The sequence below is a fragment of the Dendrobates tinctorius genome, unplaced genomic scaffold (genome assembly GCF_039654945.1).
Source record: "Dendrobates tinctorius isolate UK_male_01 unplaced genomic scaffold, ASM3965494v1 ptg000154l, whole genome shotgun sequence".
Lineage (NCBI taxonomy): Eukaryota > Metazoa > Chordata > Amphibia > Anura > Dendrobatidae > Dendrobates > Dendrobates tinctorius.
The window spans coordinates 4,335,789-4,357,637 of NW_027361821.1; the positions used below are offsets into that span (position 1 = coordinate 4,335,789).

The 21,849-nt window shown below is 44.6% G+C and overlaps 1 protein-coding gene across 3 annotated transcripts in view; it reads left to right on the forward strand.

Moving 5' to 3' along the window:
• Positions 1-10,174: 10,174 nt before the first annotated feature.
• The window catches only part of LAMP2 (lysosomal associated membrane protein 2), a 55,577-nt gene continuing 43,902 nt past the window's right edge, over positions 10,175-21,849 (forward strand). For all 3 annotated transcript variants that reach the window (XM_073547585.1, XM_073547589.1, XM_073547586.1), the window contains exon 1: positions 10,175-10,329. In XM_073547585.1, coding sequence (XP_073403686.1) covers positions 10,284-10,329 — 46 coding nt within the window. In that variant the 5' untranslated portion in view covers positions 10,175-10,283. The remainder of the gene's footprint in view (positions 10,330-21,849) is intronic.

The following is a 21,849-nucleotide window of genomic DNA, read 5'->3' on the forward strand; positions in this document are numbered from 1 at the left end:
CAGTATGTAGACGGGGGCAAAATTGTTTGGTGAATTGGAACGCGCGGGGTTAAAATTTCACCTCACAACATAGCTTAGGACGCTCTCGGGGTCCAGACGTGTGACTGTGCCAAATTTTGTGGCTGTAGCTGCGACGGTGCGGATGCCTATCCCGGACATACACACATACACTGTTATGCGAGGCTTAGGTCGAAGGAGGCTGACAAACCCGGGCCCCTGCGGAGTCCCTCAAACTAGGGAAAACCCTGTCTGACCCTCAACCCAGGGTTTTTGCTAAAGGTGCAAATGCCTGAGCCTCCAGCCTCTCCTTATCTCCTGCTCAGCCCTAAGCTGAACCCTCCACCCTCCACCCAGTGAGTTGTCAAACCACCAAAACCCACACAGTAATGACAGACAGGGAGAACTCAAACCGCACCGCGCCGCATACACACAGGACAATACTATAATGTGAACAGGGCAAAACAAAGCACAAATATAGGAAGGCGAAAAGGTAACAACGGATCATATGACACCAGATATGAATTTCTCTCTCCAACACCTCCACTCCAGACCGGAACCACTTGGCACAAAACACAAGCTATAATCGGCGATGCCCACAGGCCAGCACGACTATTTAAAGACCGTGGGCGTGACCAAACATCCCACCTGATTTCCAGCTAGATTAACCCCAGATAACCTGAGTAAAATCAAGCCGGCGCCACTGAGGCTATAGTGGACGGAGATGGAACTACCGCTGCCTGCCGGACGCTGTGGTGTGAACAGCGTCCGACATGACACACACACACACACACACACACACACACACACACATACACACATACATACACACTTTGAGCTTTATATATTAGATTTTTATTTATTGCCTTCCGACACTCCTAACACTAAGGGACCTTTTTAAATGATTAGGAAGCCTTTGCAGGTGTTTTTGTTAATTATTCTAATTTACTGAGATAATGACTTTTGGGTTTCCATTGGCTGTAAGCCATAATCTTCAACATTAACAGAAAGAAACACTTGAAATAGATCACTCTGTTTGTAATGACTCTATGTAATATGAGATTCACTTTTTGTATTGAAAACCTGAAATAAATTAACTTTTTAATGATATTCTAATTTTGTGAGAAGCACCTGTATTTTCATGACTCAATATTATAAACTTCTGTGAAGCACCTGGGGGTTTAAGGTGCTCACCACACATCTAGATAAGTTCCCTGAGGAGTCTAGTTTCCAAAATGGTGTCACTTGTGGGCGGTTTCCACTGTTTAGGCACATCAGGGGTTAGAACATAGAGTCATATTACTTATGACTTTAAAAAAAAGCCCTTAAAAGTTATAATTGTATTAATATAGCTTAAAATCTAATTCCCAAGATAAAACAAAAACAAAAAAATGAACACGAGAACTGTAAAACAGTATGAAATATAGGCAAATTATGGGTAGCAAGGGTGAGCCGCCGTGGAGTGGGGGTGCCATTTTGAATCCCCTAGGTTGCCAACCTCTGCTTGTAGGCAGGGATGGATTTACATCCAGCAGAGGTAAAGCTTTCTTGTGCATATTTATAATTATCTATGTATGCCATACTCAGTTTACACTTCACGTGTGCAATTTTTCTTTTTCTTTTGTCTTGGGAATTAGATTATAACCTAATAACATAAGTAATATGCCCCTACCTTTATAGAATTTTGTAAGAAACATCAGGGACTCTCCAAACACGACATGGCGTCCGCAAATTATACCAACAAATTTTACATTCGAAAAGTCAAATGGTGCTCCTTCCCTTCCGAGTATGGGATTGACAAGGCTATGGTTAGGTGGATTTATAACTGGCTCAGTGAGCGTACTCAAAGAGTGGTTGTGAGGGATCTCAGGGGAAGGGGGGCGTCGACTTCGCTCACCTTGGGGGAGGGGAGAGAAGGCCCCGCAGAGATCGACTCTCTGGCGCCACCACTTGCTCCAGGTCAGTCAGTCAGGGAACTGCACCGAGGGCAAATAGTCACCGGAAAGGCTTCCCTTATAGTTACGAGTTATTGAGGCACTTCCAGTGAGGGGGATATATATCACCAGTCCAGGCTGGGGATATATATTTAAACCTCATGGGTTCACTGCCAGAGTTCCTCACTAAAACAATACGGTATTCTGCCACCAGTTCCTCGTTCGACATAAGCCCCATCCGACAACAGGCTTATATCAGGTCAGAAACCAACCCGGGTAGCGTATAATTGACCAACCGAACGTTCGAATGTGGGGATTCGGGAATTGAGATAAAAGAGCAGCCCAAGATTAATTTTATATTTAATCGCCGAAAAGGCGCACTAGAAATATACAGGTATACAGTCACAAGTGTAGTACAAGGATAGGGTATAGATAGGTTGCAATTACTGTGTTATGTAGCATGTGACCACAGGAAGGCGCTGATGGATCACAGGTCCAAATCTTAGTCACGTGCTTGCCAGTCCAAAATGAGGGACTGCCTTATATCTCCTAGACTGTTCCCTCCCACATTCTGCTGCCACCCCTGGGCTGGGCTGCGTCCCTCCTCCCATGTCTGAGAATAAGATTTTCTGTCCAGAATCGTGGAAGGCCCATAACTTTTGCACCCGAAGCTCTGAATGGGTTGATTGTGCCGCCACTGGGTTCAGCTGGATTTTATCTGCGCATAGAGTCTAAATATGCCTACTGTATGTAATTTCTGTTAGCTATGCTTTGGAACTTCATAATGCAGGGTTCTGCAGGTGGCTAAATAATATCGGCGTGTGGGGAAAGGAATGCCGATTTAGATAATGTGCTCAGCTAGGCACAGAGATATTGCATTCTGATATTATAGGTGCTTCAGTCAAACAAAAGAGCCAGCTGGCTGCAGCTGCAAAAAAAGTTTGCACCTTAGTGTTAAGAGCTTTAAAGAGTTTCTTCCTAGCTCTTTTAATGTAAAGAAAACAATGATCCTGTGGAATCCCAAGGGTGGGAGCACATTTCAGGAGGGGAGAGAATTTTACTTTGTCCCTCACAGTGGTGATAAATGGTTGCACATCCAATTGGAAGATTGTTTCAAGTGAAGTACCACAAGGCTTTGTCCTGGCCCCAGTGTTGTTCAACATTTTTATAAATGATTTAGATAAGGGAACTGAAAGTAAATTAGTCAGACTTGCAGACAACCGGCACCATTTTGAAAGAAAAAAAAAACAGGCATTATGTAGATGGCGGTGCCTGCGTAGTAGCATCTATCAGAACGATGCAACTGCACAGGTGCCACCAGCACCATCTTGATGGGGCCTAATTTTTTATTCTCTAGCTAAATGGCAGCTGCGGTGCCTGCACAGTAGCATCTATCGGTGTGGTTGCCAGTGCTATTTTGATTAAGATTATTAATTTTTTTTCCCAACAAAATATCTCTAAATAAAATGAATACATGCATATTATCCACCGTATCGTGCTACAGCGCAGGAGCCGCCGCCTGCCTGATGAATGTGATTTTTTTTTTTTAAGCCTTATTCTATACAGTATGTCTGCATGGCTGTCGTAAGCCATCAGTACGACTAGCTAAGAAGAGCACCACGTAAAGACCCCCCACAGGCCGCCTCGGAGCATGAGCATATCATTAACTGAAAACTGCAAATAAAGATTAAACAACAACCACAAAACGGATTTCATCACCCAGGTATTATTTTAAGGCCGGAGTCACACTAGAGAGAAATACGGACGAGTGCTTTGTGAGCAAAAATTGCATAGCACTAGGACCAATGTTAATCTATGGGGTAGCTCCCATCATTCATTTTTTTCTCACCTGTATTATACATGCGAGAGAAATCACAGCATGGTGCGATTTGCACCGTATTAAGCCCAAGGCTCGCCAATGCAAGTCTATGGGTGCGAGAAAAAAACAGATTACACACGGACCATGCGTGTGACTTGCGAGAAATACGCACCGGTGTCCTTTAGAAAAGCCGGCAATTCAGTGCGCTATACTGTAAAATCAAACTGACAGGTTAAAATAGAATAGATAGAATGCATGTATACACATAGTATAGGTATATATATATATATATATATATATCATTGACACACATATATATATATATTTATTTATATTTCATAGAGATATAGATAGCAGAATAGGTGATAATTCAATTGTCAGCTTCTGTAAAATCATTACAGAACCCGACAGGATATGAGACATACAGCAAACCATTGCATAGCTGTAAGATTTATATATGTCCCTCACTAATAATGTTAGTAGTGTTTGTAAAATATTGGAGCTGTTAGGTGTTAAAGAATTAATTCAAAAACTGGCGTGGGCTCCCGTGCAATTTTTTCCACCAGAGAGGGAAAGCCAGTGACTGAAGGCAAATATTAATAGCTTAAAGTGGACCATGTTTATTGGCCCCCCCCGGCTAAAAACATCTGCCCCCAGCCACCCCAGAAAAGGCGCATCTGTAAGATGCACCTACGCTGTGTTCCAAATTATTATGCAAATTGGATTTAAGTGTCCTAAAGATGTAATTTTTTGTTTTTCAAATAAACTCATAGATGGTATTGTGTATTAGAGCTCTTTGGATCACCGAAATGAATCTCAAACTCCTGTGATAATTAGTTTACAAGATGAGCTCAATTAAAGGAAAACTACTTAAGAATGATGTTCCACATTATTAAGCAGTGCACAGGTTTCAAGGAATTTAGGAAAGAAAAAGGATCTCTCTGCTGCTGAAAAGCATCAAATAGTGCAATGCCTTGGTCAAGAGATGAAAACATTAGATATTTCCCAAAAACTTAAACGTGATCATCGTACTGTTAAGAGATTTGTGGTTGATTCTGAGCACAGACATGTTGTGCTGATAAAGGCAGAATGAGGAAGGTTTCTGCCAGGCAAGTTCATCGGATTAGGAGAGCAGCTGCTAAAAAGCCATTACAAACCAGCAAACAGATATTTAAAGCTGCTGGTGCCTCTGGAGTCCCTCGAGCCTCAAGGTGTAGGATACTTCAAAGGCTTGCTGTGGTGCATAAATCTACTATTCGGCCACCCCTAAACAGTGTTCACAAGCAGAAATGGTTGCAGTGGGCCCAGACATACATGAAGACTAATTTTCAAACAGTCTTGTTTACTGATGAGTGTCGAGCAACCCTGGATGGTCCAGATGGATGGAGTAGTGGATGGTTGGTGCATGGTCACCATGTCCCAACAAGGCTGCGACGTGAGCAAGGAGGTGAAGGAGTCATGTTTTGGGCCGGAATCATGGGGAAACAGCTGGTAGGGCTCTTTAAGGTTCCTGAAGGTGTGAAAATGACCTCTGCAAAGTATATAGAGTTTCTGACTGACAGCTGTCTTCCATGGTATAAAAAGCAGAAACGTGCCTTCAGGAGCAAAATCCTCTTCATGCATGACACTGCACCATGTCATGCTGCAAAGAATACCTCTGAGTCATTGACTGCTATGGGCATAAAAGGAGATAAACTCATGGTGTGGCCACCATCTTCCCCTGACCTCAACCCTATAGAGAACCTTTGGAGCATCATCAAGCAAAAGATCTATGAGGGTGGGAGGCAGTTCACATCAAAACAGCAGCTCTGGGAGGCTATTCTGACTTCATGCAAAGAAATGCAAGCAGAAACTCGCCAAAAACTCACAATTTCAATGGATGCAAGAATTGTGAAGGTGATATCAAAGAAGGATTCCTATGTTAACATGTAACTTGGCCTGTTAGTATGTTTTGGAGTTAAATAGCTTTTTTGTTCAGTGAATGTGACCTCCTAATGCTGCAAATTCCACAAATGAGCATTTTCAGTTCTTTAAAACATATCAAATGTTTAGAAATTCTACTGTGCATAATAATTTGGAACAGTGCAATTTGAGTTTTTATTCATTTTGGAGATTATACTGTTATCATTGGGAGGTTTCTTCAATAAAATTTGATGTATACTCTAACAGGTGATGACCTTTATTAGACTGACTGTCATTTGAACCGACTATTTAGTAAAATCAGAGAAAAATATCATTTGCTTAATAATTTGGAACACAGTGTATTCTGGCACTTAGCCTCTGTCTTACCATTGCCCTGTAGCGGGTGGCATATGCGGTAATAAGGGGTTAATGTCACCTTGCAATTGTAAGGTGACATTAAGCCTGGTTATTAATAGAGAGGTGTCAATATCCATTATTAATCTACTAGTCTGAAAGGGTTAAAAACACACAGACATTAAGAATAAAGACTTTTAATGAAATAATTAAACACATATTTTTGCTTCCTTTATTAAACTTCCAATCCAATCGAAGCCCTTGCTCTCCTGTAAAAAATCCAAAATAAAAAAGCAACAATATCCCATACCTATCCGCCGTACAGTCAAGTCCCACGCTGCAATCCATATCAAGGGGTTAAATATTGTAGTTTACAACCTGGAGCGGTGCTAATGCTCCGGCTGTAAACCACTGCAGAATGAATGAAAAGCTGCCTGCGCAGCCTCCCCGCCTGACCGGACATGAACTCAGTAGCGTGGGAAAGTTTCTGAACATTTTCCCATGCTGTCAGTTCATCGCGGGTCAGGCGGGGAGTCTGCGCAGCCTCAGTGACTGCAGCAAGCCTGCGAGAAAATCTCGCCATACGGATGTCACACGGATGCTTACATGTGAGAAAATCGCATCCTCGCATTGCACACGGATGACATACGGATCACTGTTCAGACAACATTTCTGTGATTCTCGGCCGTGTAAAACGGACCAATTTTTTTTATATGTTGTGTGTGACTCCAGCCTAATCAGTATAACGGTGCCAATCTGACACTGTTGTGTAGGTTACTGTGCACAATCCTGAAGACAGGTTCCCTTTTAAAGCATTTGGGAATGTTTAGCTTGCAAAAAAGAAGGCTAAAAGGAGACTTAATAGCTGTGTACAAATATCTGAAGGGCCGTCACAATGTAGAGGGACCATCCTTACTCTCATTTGCACAAGGAAAGACTAGAAGCAATGGGATGAAACTGAAAGGGAGACGATAGAGATTAGATATTAATAAAAACTTTTTGACGATGAGGGTGATCAATGAGTGGAACAGGCTGCCATGAGAGGTGGTGAGTTCTCCTTCAATGGAAGTCTTCAGAGACTGGACAGACATATGTCTGAGATGGTTAGTGAATCCTGCATTGAGAAGGGGGTTGGACACATGACGACCTTGGAGGTCCCTTCCAACTGCAACATGCTATGATTCTTTGATACAAAATAAATCTACTTGCTTACTGAGCACAAAGGATTTTTTACTCCAGCTTCGTGCACTTCCATGCTTATTTGCATACCTGCTCTGCAGCGTGTTACTTACCGCGTTGAGGAAAAGCAATAAGACTGACTGCACATAGAGGACTGAGGCTGGAGTTGAAAAAAATCCTTTGTTGTCCCAGATTTGTTCTCATGTCACAGCCCTGTTCCAACGGCTTAGCAAGGTAAGGGGTGTTTACGACACCGCTCTTGTGTCAGTTGTGACATGTTTTAGGTAGGGTTTCTTCAGATGTCAACTTGTACTGATAGGTGACTAGGATAGGATGCAGTTTGAATCATGGGGTGGGGCCATTTCAGCACATTCTCAGAGAACGCCTGTAAGGATGGAGCCAATTTTTTTCCTTTTTTTGCTTTTTTTTAAGAGCCATAAAATAACTTTATTTTTTATCAACAACAAACATATGAGGGCTCGAAGTTTTTGTAGGCATGGTGTTCATTTTGAATGACACTACCAAAACAAATTGCAGCTTCAACAAAATAGTGAAAGAATTGCAATTCCACCATTTTTTTTTATGGGGAAGGGGGGGTAACTCAGCATTAATTACGTAGTAAAAAATACATGACAACCTGATTTCCTGGATCTGTGCGATTACTGTGATAAACTTGCATGTTTCATTGTTTTTGTTCTTTTTTAGCTATTTTAGTAGCCTTAAAAAAATTGTTTAAACAATACTTTTCTGAGATTTTCCATCCATGGAGCGGTGGGAGCGGAGGGCATGTTATTTTGCGTGGCAAGCTGTTTTTATTTATACCATTTGGGGGCACTATAATATATAACGCGTTATCCGCAAATTGGGAACTTTTCTGAAAGGTAAATGTTTCTACAGATGTTAATACACTTTGTTTTGTTAACACTCCAACCAGTCACATATAGATCAGGAGTGGTCACGTCTACAGGGGCCGATTAGATACTTGTTTGTGCTCTTGAAAATAAGCTGACCATAACACAACAATCCACAATAGTGCAGATCCGCTGCACTACAATACAAGCCGGAGATTTATTTCTACTAGCAAATGACATAGATATAACCGCCTGTCATAAAAACTCTACAGCCCATCAAGAGATCTCCCCATCCCGGCTCGAGTTTCACCTTTCAGCTTCTTCCCAGTGTTGCGTTCTGCTGAGGGTGTGTGCACACACTACGGATTCTCCTGTGGATCCACAGCAGATTTGGCCCTGTGGATCCGCAGCACAGTACCATTATTCCCAATGGGAATTAAAAACTGCTGTGCAGACGCTGCACAATTTTCCGCGCGGATTTTGCTGCGGTTTCAAATCAGCAGAAAAAATTGCATGTCAATTCTTTCTGCGGATTCCGCTGCGGTTTGCCATCTCCTCCATTGTAGAGATGAAAAACCGCAGGGCAAAACCACAGGCCAATCCACAGATAAACCGCAGGTCTTTTGACCTGCGGATTTATCTGTGGATTTTACAAAATCCGTGCGGATGAATCCGCAGAAGATTCCGCAGCGTGTGCACACAGCCTTATTTTCCATAACACAAAGTCATTTTTATTGGCTCATAGAAGTGAAGACTCTTGATCTATATATGACTGGTTTGAGGTTAAAGAAAAATCAGTGTATTATATCTGTAGGAATAAATATCCCGAGTTATAAATTTGAAGGGGCTGTGAGACATGTAATGACTGACTGTCTGCTCTCCTCATGTACATGTCTCACACTAGTAACGCCTCCTTTCATTTACAGTAATCTCTGGAGGCAGAGTCTCAGGGAGATCTATGTCCGGCCCATAGATCTTAACAGCTCCTTTGCATATAAGAAAAACATGGGTTTCTCTGGAATAAGACATCAGATCGCAGATACGAAGGTATCCTCTTACTCAGCGTCCTATGACCCACATGCCCATATAGATGGCTTAGGAGGGATGATCCTACTGACTAAGGCTACTTTCACACTAGCGTTTTTTAGCGCTGCGCTTCATGCGCAGTAGAATCGCATGCAAAAGACGCATCATGCGTTTGCTTTTTTTAGGCACATGCGTTTTAACCAGTTTCTAGCCATGTTAACTCTTAAAACGCATGCGATTTCAAACGCAGGCGTGCGCATGCCTTCCCATAGACTGTAATGTGATTTTTTTTTTTTTGCACATTCCGTGCGCAAGCGTTTTTTTGAGACAGGTCGGACGGACCAAAAACGCAACAGGTTGTGTCCGGCGTGCCTAGGCGCACACTACAAAAAAAACGCATGTGCACAAAAATGCATATGAACGCGTGCATGCGCTAGACCACGCACCCCCATGTTAAAGATAGGGGGTGCAGGACGCATGCGCATAGACGCGCACGAAGCGCAGCGCTAAAAAACCCTAAGGTGAAACCAGCCTAATCCCCTTTAAAAAATGCCTGAAGTTTTCTTCCTATTCCTTTCTATTGTTATGGTCCCAGATTACCTGGAAGACACTTCGGGACAACTCTCCCTTTTTGGAAGCCTGAATTGTCTTTTCCTCACATTTTTTTTTGTCGTTTCACAAGAGTTTTTGTTGGTGTTTTTCTTTACAGTACTTTTTTTGTATTTCATTAAGCATTCAGGAAAATATTTATGTTTTTTTGAGATGGGAAAGCTAAAAAATAAGTGAGTCACACACCGCTCAGGTGGCGGCTATCGGCACACACCGACGCCGCGCTCCTCAGCACAAGCTCTCCTGACTCAGCAGATACACGAACCTGCGCTACTTTTTGTTTGCCGTCGCCTCCCGCATTTCCACCTCAGATATTCGTTAACTTGTAGCAGTCAAAAAAAAAATCAACCTGGAACTATTCTTCAGTCCACTGTTGTGAACACACATCATATATGGCTGTCACTGAACGGTGATTTTATTTTTTAATTGTTCATTTTTAGAGAGAAACTACTGGAAAATAAATTCTTCCCGCTCTCGCAAATCCGTCTGACGCGAACCATATACACAGCGCAGGCGCCGAGGCTGTGGGCGAGGCCGGCGCTGTCATGTGACGAGCTGTGTTCTTGCAGTCAGTGTGATAGTGGGCTTTGAGCTGTGCGGGCCTGAGCCGGGATGGAGCGGTTCCTGTGCGGTGCGATCATCTGCCTGCTCGGCTTAGGTATGTGGAGAAGGTGGGGAGGCCGGGCGGCAGGTTACGGGGTCCTGCCCTGCTGCAGAGTCCGGGGGTGGCTCCCTTTGGGATGTCAGACCCTACAGTACAGAAAGGTCGGCGACCAGTGCTGGCGCCCGGGTGAGGGGCTCCTCCATGCGCCCCTGCTCATTCCCACCTGATGGCATGTCACATGGTATTGGGAAACACATAGTGGGTCTATGTGTGGCCGCCTTGTTGGGGGTTGTGCGTGTGTGTGGTCGTCGTGTTGGGGGTTGGGCGTGTGTGGCCGCCGTGTTGGGGGTTGGGCGTGTGTGGCCGCCGTGTTGGGGGTTGTGCGTGTGTGTGGCCGCCGTGTTGGGGGTTGTGCGTGTGTGTGGCCGCCGTGTTGGGGGTTGTGCGTGTGTGTGGCCGTCGTGTTGGGGGTTGTGCGTGTGTGTGGCCGCCGTGTTGGGGGTTGTGCGTGTGTGTGGCCGCCGTGTTGGGGGTTGGGCGTGTGTGGCCGCCGTGTTGGGGGTTGGGCGTGTGTGGCCGCCGTGTTGGGGGTTGGGCGTGTGTGGCCGCCGTGTTGGGGGTTGGGCGTGTGTGGCCGCCGTGTTGGGGGTTGGGCGTGTGTGGCCGCCGTGTTGGGGGTTGGGCGTGTGTGGCCGCCGGGTTGGGGGTTGGGCGTGTGTGGCCGCCGGGTTGGGCGTGTGTGGCCGCCGGGTTGGGCGTGTGTGGCCGCCGGGTTGTGCGTGTGTGGCCGCCGTGTTGGGGGTTGTGCGTGTGTGGCCGCCGTGTTGGGGGTTGTGCGTGTGTGGCCGCCGTGTTGGGGGTTGTGCGTGTGTGGCCGCCGTGTTGGGGGTTGTGCGTGTGTGGCCGCCGGGTTGGGGGTTGTGCGTGTGTGGCCGCCGGGTTGGGCGTGCGTGTGTGGCCGCCGTGTTGGGGGTTGGGCGTGCGTGTGTGGCCGCCGTGGTGTCATTTCACACCCTTGGATGCCATCCCTTCTGTTTTCAGGGGAGATAAGCTGAGGCCAGAGCTCAGTATCTGCCGACACCATACACATTAGATAAGTTGGCCAAACTCGCCTATTTCAGTGAGATCAGCTTATGGGGGAGCTCCCATAACCCCTTTAATGTCAGATGAGTTATGGATTGGACGATTAGATTTTAATCCAAGGGAAATAATTCGCTGCCCGAGGAGTCTGTGTCTTACAGCCCCCAGTCCCACTGACTAGTATGGGGGCTCTCCCCTGATGGTTGAGAACAGCAGGATTGGGTAGTTGGAGTTTTCTTTTCTTCTCAGGGTAGAGGAGTCACGGTCAGAGGTGCATGTAGCCAGGCTCTCCTCTCCCCATGCATAACATGCGTGCTTGTTGATAGGGGGAGTCCAGAGAGATGGCTGACCACCATCTAATGTGTATGGCTGTTTCAGGCTATGCTTGACACTTTCTTTTAGCGAGGACTTTATGTAAACTAAAACCAAAGTGCATTGTATGTACATGAGGTTTTTACAGAGCTCCATCCACGCACAACAGAAAACCCTTGTGTGGATCTCGGGTGTTAATCCTGTGGTTTTCCTGTGTTGTGTATTTTACCTAATACAAAGCCAAATCTGCGTGCATTATAGGCAGAAGACCACCCGGTCAGACCATTACCTGCTGCATAGGTGAGAAGTGTTAGATCAGTATTTGTGGACCCTGTGTTGCCCTCCCAATCACAAGCCTCAGTACCCCTTAGCCACTTGCCATGCTTCTCCATCTAACGGCTATAGCCCTGGTGGTCCCCGATGAGCAGTGCTATAGACTGTGAATGGAGTAGCAGAGCACACTCCATCTCTTGTGCAGTCCAACTCCTCCTCGCAGGTTGAGGACCATGAGACCACCCATCTGGGAGAGTTCGCTAGTTCTGACACCTGGGCAGGTAAGCACTGCTGCCTCTTTTTTTACATTGATAAGTTGTGAACTTTTGGAGGGGAATTTAGATTCCTCTTATTGTGGCTTTGCTTTTATTTTAGGATTTGCAGTTTACAAAGATAATATTAGGAGAAGGAAGGCGCCCCTCTAGTCCCCCCTTACCTGTGTTATTGGCACATTAGTAGCGTGCACGTATATTACACATGTGCCCATGGCCCCAGTGATGGCATGAGAGGTAATAGAAAGGGCTTGTGTTGCGAAGATGGGAAATATTAGTGTCTTGTTACATCTGTTTTCTTACAGGAGGGGAATAAAATGTTGGTCGTGAAGGACATGCCGTCTTCTGCACCTTGGGCTGTAAATGAGTAATCTGTCCTAATACCTACATATAAGTGTGGAAACAACTCTAATAATCTTAAAGGAGCACTACACCCACATACTGTATGCAGCTGATATTCACAAGTATGTCTTTAAGGCTGTGTGCACACGCTGCGGATTTTGCTGCGGTTCCGCAGCGGTTTTGGCCGCTGCGGACCCGCAGCAGTTTTTGCTGCGGTGTACAGTACAATGATTCCCTATGGGAATCAAAAACCGCAGTGCAGACGGTGCGGAATTTTCCGCGCGGATTATCTGCGGTTTTCAATCCGCAGAAAGAATTGACATGTCAATTCTTTCTGCGGATTCTCCTGCGGTTTGCCATCTCCTCCATTGAGGAGATGAAAAACCGCAGGGCAAAACCGCAGAGCAATCCGCAGGTAAAACCACAGGTCTTTTGACCTGCGGTTTCACCTGCGGATTGTACAAAATCCGCGCGGATGAATCCGCACCTTTTCCGCAGCGTGTGCACACAGCCTTAGGCATCTCAGAACTGGAGGAGTGTGATGACGGTGTGATCATGAGGGCAAACCTGTGTTTTTTTTTTTTTTGGCTTCCTGTCAGTCATCTCCCTAAAGACCCTTTTTAATTAGATCACTTATCCACAGAGTTAGGGTACCATCACATTTAGCGATGCACCAGGATCGCTGGTGCATAGCTAAATGGTCGCTAGTGAGCTGTCACACAGGCAGATCTCACCAGCGATGCAGCAGCAATCCCGACAGCGATATGACCCGGTCAGGATCGCTGGTGCATAGCTAAATGGTCGCTAGTGAGCTGTCACACAGGCAGATCTCACCAGCGATGCAGCAGCGGTCGTTACTTACCTGTCAAACACGGCGATGAAGACGTCCTCCTACCCGCGTCTGCTCGTTGGCGCCAGCAGGAAGCGGCCGACGAGAAACGGCCCAGGATGTTCTCGCGCGATCAGCAATAGATAGCGGGGGAGTCAGTCGGAGGTAAGTATCACACATAGCGATATCGCTGCTGCGTCACAAAATCGGTGATGCTTAAGCGATATCGCTTTTTGTGATGGAGCCTTAAAGGCTGTGTTCACACACCATAGTCATTCTGCAGCTTTAGGCTGTGTCCACATGTCCGGAGTCCCGCAAGCATGGCTGTGGAGTCGGTAAGCCAAACCTGCGACTCCGACTCCTCAATTTCCCTTACACCGACTCCGACTCCACGACTCTGACTCCCACACATATTGCTTATATTTAAGTGAAAAATTTATTGTAGTACAATGTGAACCTCAGACATTTAATCATTTTTATGATCCAATAATCAAGATATTTATATAGAACAGAATATATATTGGTGTACTACCCAGATTTCATTCTTTTTGGTACAGATACGATATGGATAGACAGATATGGATGAATGGATGGATAGAGCAGATTTCTAATCTGCTTTTGCTATTGAAAACATTATCTATGAGCTCAAAAACCTTTCAGGTGATGCAGTTTTTTAAAAAGATGATCAGCTTTTGCAGCTGAAAAACGTATCCTCAAAAAACACAGGAAAAACGCTGTGTGTGAATGTAGCCTTAGATCAGGAATAGAACAGTCATTTATAGGACATTTCATAACTTTCCCAAACTCCTATAAAAAAAATATTCAGCACATCCTGCATTGAATTACTGTACCCAATTTATTATATATTTTAGGAGTCGGTCCATTTTATACCGACTCCAACTCCGACTCCACCAAAATGAGCACCGACTCCGACTCCACGACTCCGACTCCACAGCCCTGCCCGCAAGGTTCAGTTCTAGGGCCTCTGCTCTTCATTTACACCTTCGACAACTCATAGAATATCACGGCTTTCAGTACCACCTCTATGCTGCTGACACACAGATCTACCTCTTTGGACCAGATATCACCTCCCTACTAACCAGAATCCCACAATGTCTTCTCTGCTATTTTATCCTTCTCTGCTAGATTTCTAAAACTTAATATAGACAAAACAGAATTCATCATCTTTCCCCCATCTCACTTGAGACCCCCCCCCCCCCAATGTATCTATCCATTAAAATTAAATGGCTGCCCACTCTTCCCCAGTCCCACAAGCTTGCTGCCTCGGGGTAATCCTTGACACTCATCTCTCCTTCAAACCTTCCTGTCAACTTCAACTCAGAAATATTTCACGGATCCGTACATTCCTCAACCAGGAATCTGTAAAAACCCTAGTCCATGCCCTCATCATCTCCCGCCTTGACTACTGCAACCTCCTGCTCTGTGGCCTCACCTCTAACACTCTCGCACCCCTCCAATCTATTCTAAACTCTGCTGCCCGACTAATCTACCTGTCCCCCCACTATTCCCTGGCCTCTCCCCTGTCAATCCCTGCACTGGCTCCCCATTACCCAAAGACTCCAGTTCAAAACCCTAACCATGACATACAATGCCATCCACAACCTTAGTCCTTCATACATCTGTGACCTCGTCTCCCGGTATTTACCTACACGAAACCTCCGATCCTCACAAGATCTCCTTCTATACTCCCCTCTTATCTCCTCTTATCTTCCCACAATCGCATACAAGACTTCTCCCGTGCATCCCCCCCTACTCTGGAACTTTCTACCACAACATATCAGACTCTCGCCTACCATGGAAACCTTCAAAAAGAACCTGAAGACCCACCTCATCCGACAAGCCTATAACCTGCAGTAACCACCGATCGACCAAACCGCTGCACGACCAGCTCTACCCTCGCCTACTGTATCCTCACCCATCCCTCGTAGATTGTGAGCCCTCACGGGCAGGGTCCTCTCTCATCCTGTACCAGTCGTGACTTGTAGTATTTAAGATTACTGTACTTGTATGTGTTATGTATACTCCTCCTCACATGTAAAGCACCATGGAATAAATAGCGCTATAATAATAGTTATCCCTTAGGCTATGTGCCCACGTTGCAGAAATGCTGCGGCATTGTCTGCAGGATTTCCGCAACTCCCCGCCACAGGTAAAACGAATGCGGAATTTGCATGCGTCTTCCCGCAAAGCACAAGCGTTTTTAGCTTGCAGAATGCTAGCGCTTTCCAAGCGATTTGTAGCATCGCTTGGAAAAGTGATTGACAGCTTTGTCACACTCCTCAAGCATAGTGCTTGACAAGTGTGACCAACTTTTTACTATTGATGCTGCCTATGCAGCATCAATAGTCAAAGAATGTTAAGACTAATAAAAATAAATCGGGATATACTTACCCTCTGTTGGCCCCCGGAATCCTCCCGGCTCTCATTGGTGCTGCCGGCAACTTCCACAAAACAAAGGGAAGGGAGGGCACCGCTGATACTGTTATGAAAAAGGGTTCACCAAGGGCATATAAAGAAGTTATGAGAGAGACAAAAGTAAGCCTACAAAAATTAAGAACACCCATATATTATGAAACTATACGCTCAAACCCTGATTTGTTATCCCCCTCCTTCTCTTCTCCCACAGCCCCAATGGCTCTTGAAGACATGCCTGTCTGCTTTTTGAGCAGGGTTTGAGCGTCTTTGGCTTCTTTTCTGTGATAGCTTTCAGAAGTTTTGCTAAACCCTTTTTCACTGCACTTTAGAGGGATTTGCTATTTGATATTAGGTCCATGCAATTTTATACATATGGTGCTGTGAATAATCAGGTATTTAATCAATCAATTTTTTGAATCAGTGTTGATTATTGTCTCTCTTTAGCCATATCATCTGCCCTTATTGTAGAGCTATGGTATTTAAAATTATATGCTGTGTGGGACTAGTTGTGGGGCGACATTGTCATTAGTTTATGGCATGTCTGGACTGAATCACTTTTGTTAAGTGTTTTTAAATTTTCAATTTTTTTTTGTCTACACATGTCTGGTTTCTGTGAATACAGATGTGTGTGTATATATATATATATATATATATATATATATATATATATATATATATATACACATACATACATACCCCTCACACACATCCTCCATCCCATAGTCAACCATTATGACATCATAATGGGCGGCGGGGCTTGCAACCTATGATGACAGCATCGCCATGGCAACCATTATGGCATCATGAGCAGCGGGGCTTTATACACACACTTTTTCCCCATTATGTAGATAGAGGCAAAATTGTTTGGTGAATTGTAACGCGCAGGGTTAAAATTTCGCCTCACAACATAGCCTATGACACTCTCGGGGTCCAGACTTGTGACTGTGCCAAATTTTGTGGCTGCGACGGTGCAGATGCCAATCCTGGACATTCACACTTGCATACATACGAGCTTTATATATTAGATTTTCATAATATATGGGTGTTCCCAATTTTTGTAGGCCGGCAACTTCCATTCCCAGGGATTCATTGCGCGAATCACCTGACGTAGCGGTCTCGCGTGATGCTACATCATCAGAGGTCATTCTCGCAATGCATCCCTGGGAACGGAAGTTGCCAGCAGCGCCAGTGAGCAGCAGGAAGGCTCTGGGGGCCGCCAGAAGGTGAGTATATCCCTATTTTTTATTTTAAAGTATTTTTTACAGGAACATGGTACCCAGGGCCTGGAGGAGAGTCTCCTCTCCTCCAGACCCTGGGTGCCATCCGCACATGAAGCGCTCACTTTACATATGGTGGGCATGGCCACATGCGTAAAGTGAGCATTTCAATGCAATCCTATGGCGGCGGAATCACTGAGATTCCGCAGAAATAATGAACATGATGCGGATTTTACCACAATGTGAATCTGCTGCGGTAAAATCTGCAGCATGGGCACAGCAACTGGGGAATCACATAGGATTGCATGAGATGTGTCTTATTAGTGTTTTTTAAACGTTTCCGCTGCGGCAAAAACACAGTGGAAACACTTAAAAAAAAAACAAAAAAAAAAAACAACGCAACGTGGGCACACAGCCTTATAATGGATCCAGCAGCAATCTGTTGGCAAAAAGCTGTGCAAACACTACTTTAGTATGGTGTTTTTTTTTTTTTTATATATATATATTGAAGTCTATGTACAGCACCATGGAATTAATGGTGCTACATAAATAATATGGAAAATTGATCTGTTAATTAGCCATCCTTTTCTCTTTCATTTGTAGCAGATCTGTTTTCTGCTTACTGGATCCAGTAAGCAAAAAAGGATCCGTTACAAATGAAAGAAGAATGGATGGCTAATTAACGGCTCACCACTGGACTTGTGAACAGGCCTCACACTGGAGCCCCCCTGTGCCATAGTGGGTTTTCTGCTGTATCTATGTACAAGCACTTAATCTTGGTGAATGGCTGTGTCGCTTGCATACTCGGGGCCATTCTGAGCGGCTCTGTGGTTTTGCAGGTGAAGTGTTTCCCTTGCAAGCTTAAAGGATTGTGTAGGAAAACTGTGAAAAGACCACTGTGTGTGAACACAGCCTAAAAGTTAGTTTAATTAGTTCTAGTTCCTGCATGGAAGGCATGCTGATCCCGCTGACTTGTATGGGGGCTTCTCCTTGACACATGATGGCTGAGGAGGAGGATCAGGTGGTTGGAATTTCGGCATCCGTTCCTGTTGCTGTATGAGCCTTTTCTAGGTGATGTTTCCACTTTTCATAGCAGGATGGGATTGTTGGGTGGTCTTTTTCAGGGATGCAGTCTATGGTTTGGCCATTTGAGGACTTGTATGTCATGTGCATGTGTCGTAGCCACATCCTTTGGTATCCTGGCTATTGGTCACTTGACCACCTGGAGCAATAGAAGGTAGCAGTGAAAACTGTCCTTGACAGTCCTGACATTACAGCCATCTTGCACCCACGGTTAGGGCCAGCATTGCTCCCCATACGTTCACATACATCACAGGCAGGCTCTCCTGTTAAGTGCTTCCATGTAATCTGTGTAGTAATTGAGTCAGCATAAAGGGGGAGAATGTGTTCTGTGAAGAAGACCTTACTAATGGCATTTTGGCTGGTTTTGGCCACTAACCTAGACAATTCGGCTTCTAACGCCACGTTTTGGGGATTTGCAACGGTAAATATAAATGGATTTTGAAGACATTGCTCAGTTTTTCCACTGATCTTGGTCAAGGACCTGACAAAATATAACATCAAGTGAACCGTGTCCTACTGAATCCTCTAGTGTAGCTCTCCTCTAAAAGAGGGTCTGAGCACCGCCCCAGTAAGGCATGTAGATGGGAGCTGTTTTGAACCGAACTTTTTTGTTGTTCTCTTGGCTGTTTGATGTCAGTCAAGCAGGAAGAGGTGGCACTGGGTGGGGTATAGAGCTGGAGTGACGGAGGCTTCAGATCTACCATAGCCGTGTAGATGGACTCGTCTTTGAGATGTGAAATCCTGCTGACCAATGCGCTACAAGGCTATGTTCACACATGCAACATTTTTGCTGCAGTTTTTTTTTCTGCAGCTAAAACCTGCTCACTTTGCAGTAAAAAATACTGCGTTCAAAATGCCCGTCCTGACAGTGCTTTAGCTTTTTTCTTTTCTTTTTTTTTTTTTTTTGGGTGTGAATTACACATGTCCTTTGTCCACAGTACAGGTTTAAAGAAAACAAGCTTGTGCATGAGGTGTTTTTTTTTTTTTTTGAAATCTCATACCTTTTGCTAGTACTGTAAAAAGCAGCTTTTAATTGGCATAAAAAATGCCGGTTGTGAACATAACCAAAGAATGCTTTGTCCAGCACTGTTCAGTGGGTAGGCCATGTTCATGGTCGCTCAGCCCTCAGCACGTGGACTCGCGTCGCTGCTACTCTTGCATTAAAGGCCTAATTATAGGGAAAGTTGCAGATTCATCGAACCTGGAGGAGTTGACCACTATCTGGGCTGTTCTTTTAAAGTTAAGTAGTTTTGCTTGTAAAATAAGTGAGATCTCCTGCACCACTCCAGCGTGTGCAGGGCTCACATGGCAGAACAATCAGCGGCCACTATTGGGCTGGCGAGATCCCACTTGTCTGAGGTTCGTCTGAAGCAAGTAAGAGCAGCAGTCCAAAAGCAATTGCTGATTGGCCGCAGGACTCGTGTAACATAATGGTGTCATGGGAGACCCAGCGCCAACAATGCTGGAACATTGTCACCTGAATGCATGAACCATAGCGTAAAACCTCAATGGGTTTGTCCAGGACTTGTGTATTTACGACAGATCATAAAGAGAAGTCATCAATATCCGATGTCAGCCCCAAAGCTGGAAGCTCGGTACAGCTCTATACATTAAATATGGATCCATACAGTAATTGGCACATCACTGGAATCGGGGTCTCTGCCCCTACATCATGCTGCTCTCAGATGGGGTAATAAAGCTATTGTCTGGTTCCTTTTAACAAAATCTAGAAGAGTGGTGCACATGGTGCTGATATGGTGAATTATATTGGGAGATAAAAGGATGAGGTGTAGATGTGCGACCTGTGCAGCTGGAGGGGGCAAAGTATTGCTACATCTTTCTAGAACATGAGACACAAGGGCGTCTTATCTCTCTCGTCATGAAATTCTTCCTGATAAATGGTACATATCGCAGCCCCAGGACCTCCATTATTCTGCGCCTATTTGATGTGTTATGACACTCCTTTAGGTGGATAGTTTACATTTGGCAAAGACAACTTTTCTGACATAAACAGGGTTTGTTGATTTGTGAGCTTTCTATGTTTGGTCACTATTATGAAAAGCAAATCTTTAAAAATGAAGGTTGATCATAGGGCGAGCTGCTGTCTGAAGATAAGATTTCATTTAGCAAAGGTCTAATGTAACCTAATGCCTCTTGGTGGATCGTTAGAAATGAACGCTGTTAATGAATGCTCGTGTGAGGTGCCATATAAATAAAACATACAACGGGGGAGGGCACTACACAGCTTTTAATCAGTCATGTAGTCTGCGCCTAGACAAGGTGCTCCAGAAATACTAAACCTTTATTGATAATTTAGATTTAAACATTAAAGTTATTTACTATCAGCACCGCTTAAGGCGCATGTTTATTACTGCATGGGGTTATGTCTATCATTAATTGTGGCAATATACATTTAGTACTTCTTGTTGATCACATTTTTTAATTTTTTGTAAAGTGGTCTATTTTGGGTTAGTATATATTGCTTAGTATTTTTAGGCTAAATAGCCTTTTTTCCATACTAGCCCTTTAATGTGTATACAGTATGAAATATTATCTTTTCCTACACAAAAGGTTTTTTCTGCATTTTTCCTTTATTTCCCTTCCTTCATCCCCTTTCTATCTGAATATTGTTTTCCCACCTTTTCATCTAGGGTGAGTGGGGGCGCCAAATAATCGTATCTTTTAGGGTGCCAACCTCCACGGTAAGGAAGGTGTGCAGATAGGTTATTGTAGTCCTTTTGTAGGGCTTTTTTTTGGTCTTCTAATTTTTGTGGACTTCCACTTGCTTCACGGGAAAAGGTGTTTTTTAATCTAAATTATCAATAAAGGTTTAGTTTTTTTAAGGGAATACATGTACACAATTATGTTTATATTCCTTTGATTATTCAATAAGTCTGACATGCTCCAGAAATACAGCCGCTGTCTCATTCAAAGAAGTAACTGGCCCGTGGCTGGTAGAGGCACAGGGGGCCCGTGGTGGCACAAAGATGCACATGGCCTCGCATCTTGTATAGGGGGAAGGGCTTTACTTAGCTGGGTGGAGAAAGATCACATTGGTTATTTCTCAACTTCTATAATGTTGGCTTCCCCAAAAGCCTATGCAGTTGAATGTGCTGTGTAGTCTTAAAAATATTGCGGTATTGTCATAAATCTGTGTATAAAAAAAAAAAAAAAAAAAAAAGTCTGCAAATTGGATCTCCACATAGGTCATGATAAAATGCTGCCAGGGATGGAGGCTGCAGGTGAGGAGAATGTGGCCTTTGGCTATGGTGGAAGATTAGCTGGGACTATATACCTTTTTGCCTGGCGCAGATAAAATTCATAAATATTAACCTTTTGCCGCCATTTCCTCCTGTAGCCATGCGTCTGACTACATTACACTGTAATCCCGGAGTTCTGCTGCTGAATCCGAGTCCTTCAGCCCAAGGTTGTATGAATTGGGCCATACACATTATACACAAGTGTGACTGCAGAAATCCTGGAGTGGATGCCGACTCCTCAATGGATAGAAATCAGAAGTGGCAAGTACATTGCCCAAACCGACATGCAGAAGGTTGAACCCACTTCTCAAGATCTTATTTTGCAAGGTCATGGCTCTGGGGAGGAAAAAACGGAAATTGGCTGTGGCATGAAGGGTTTCATTGTTGGGCACTACTAGTCATCACTTTCCTACTAGCTCCGGCAGAACACAAAGTAGAAAGTGCATACTTGTCACCTAATTGTTGGCGCC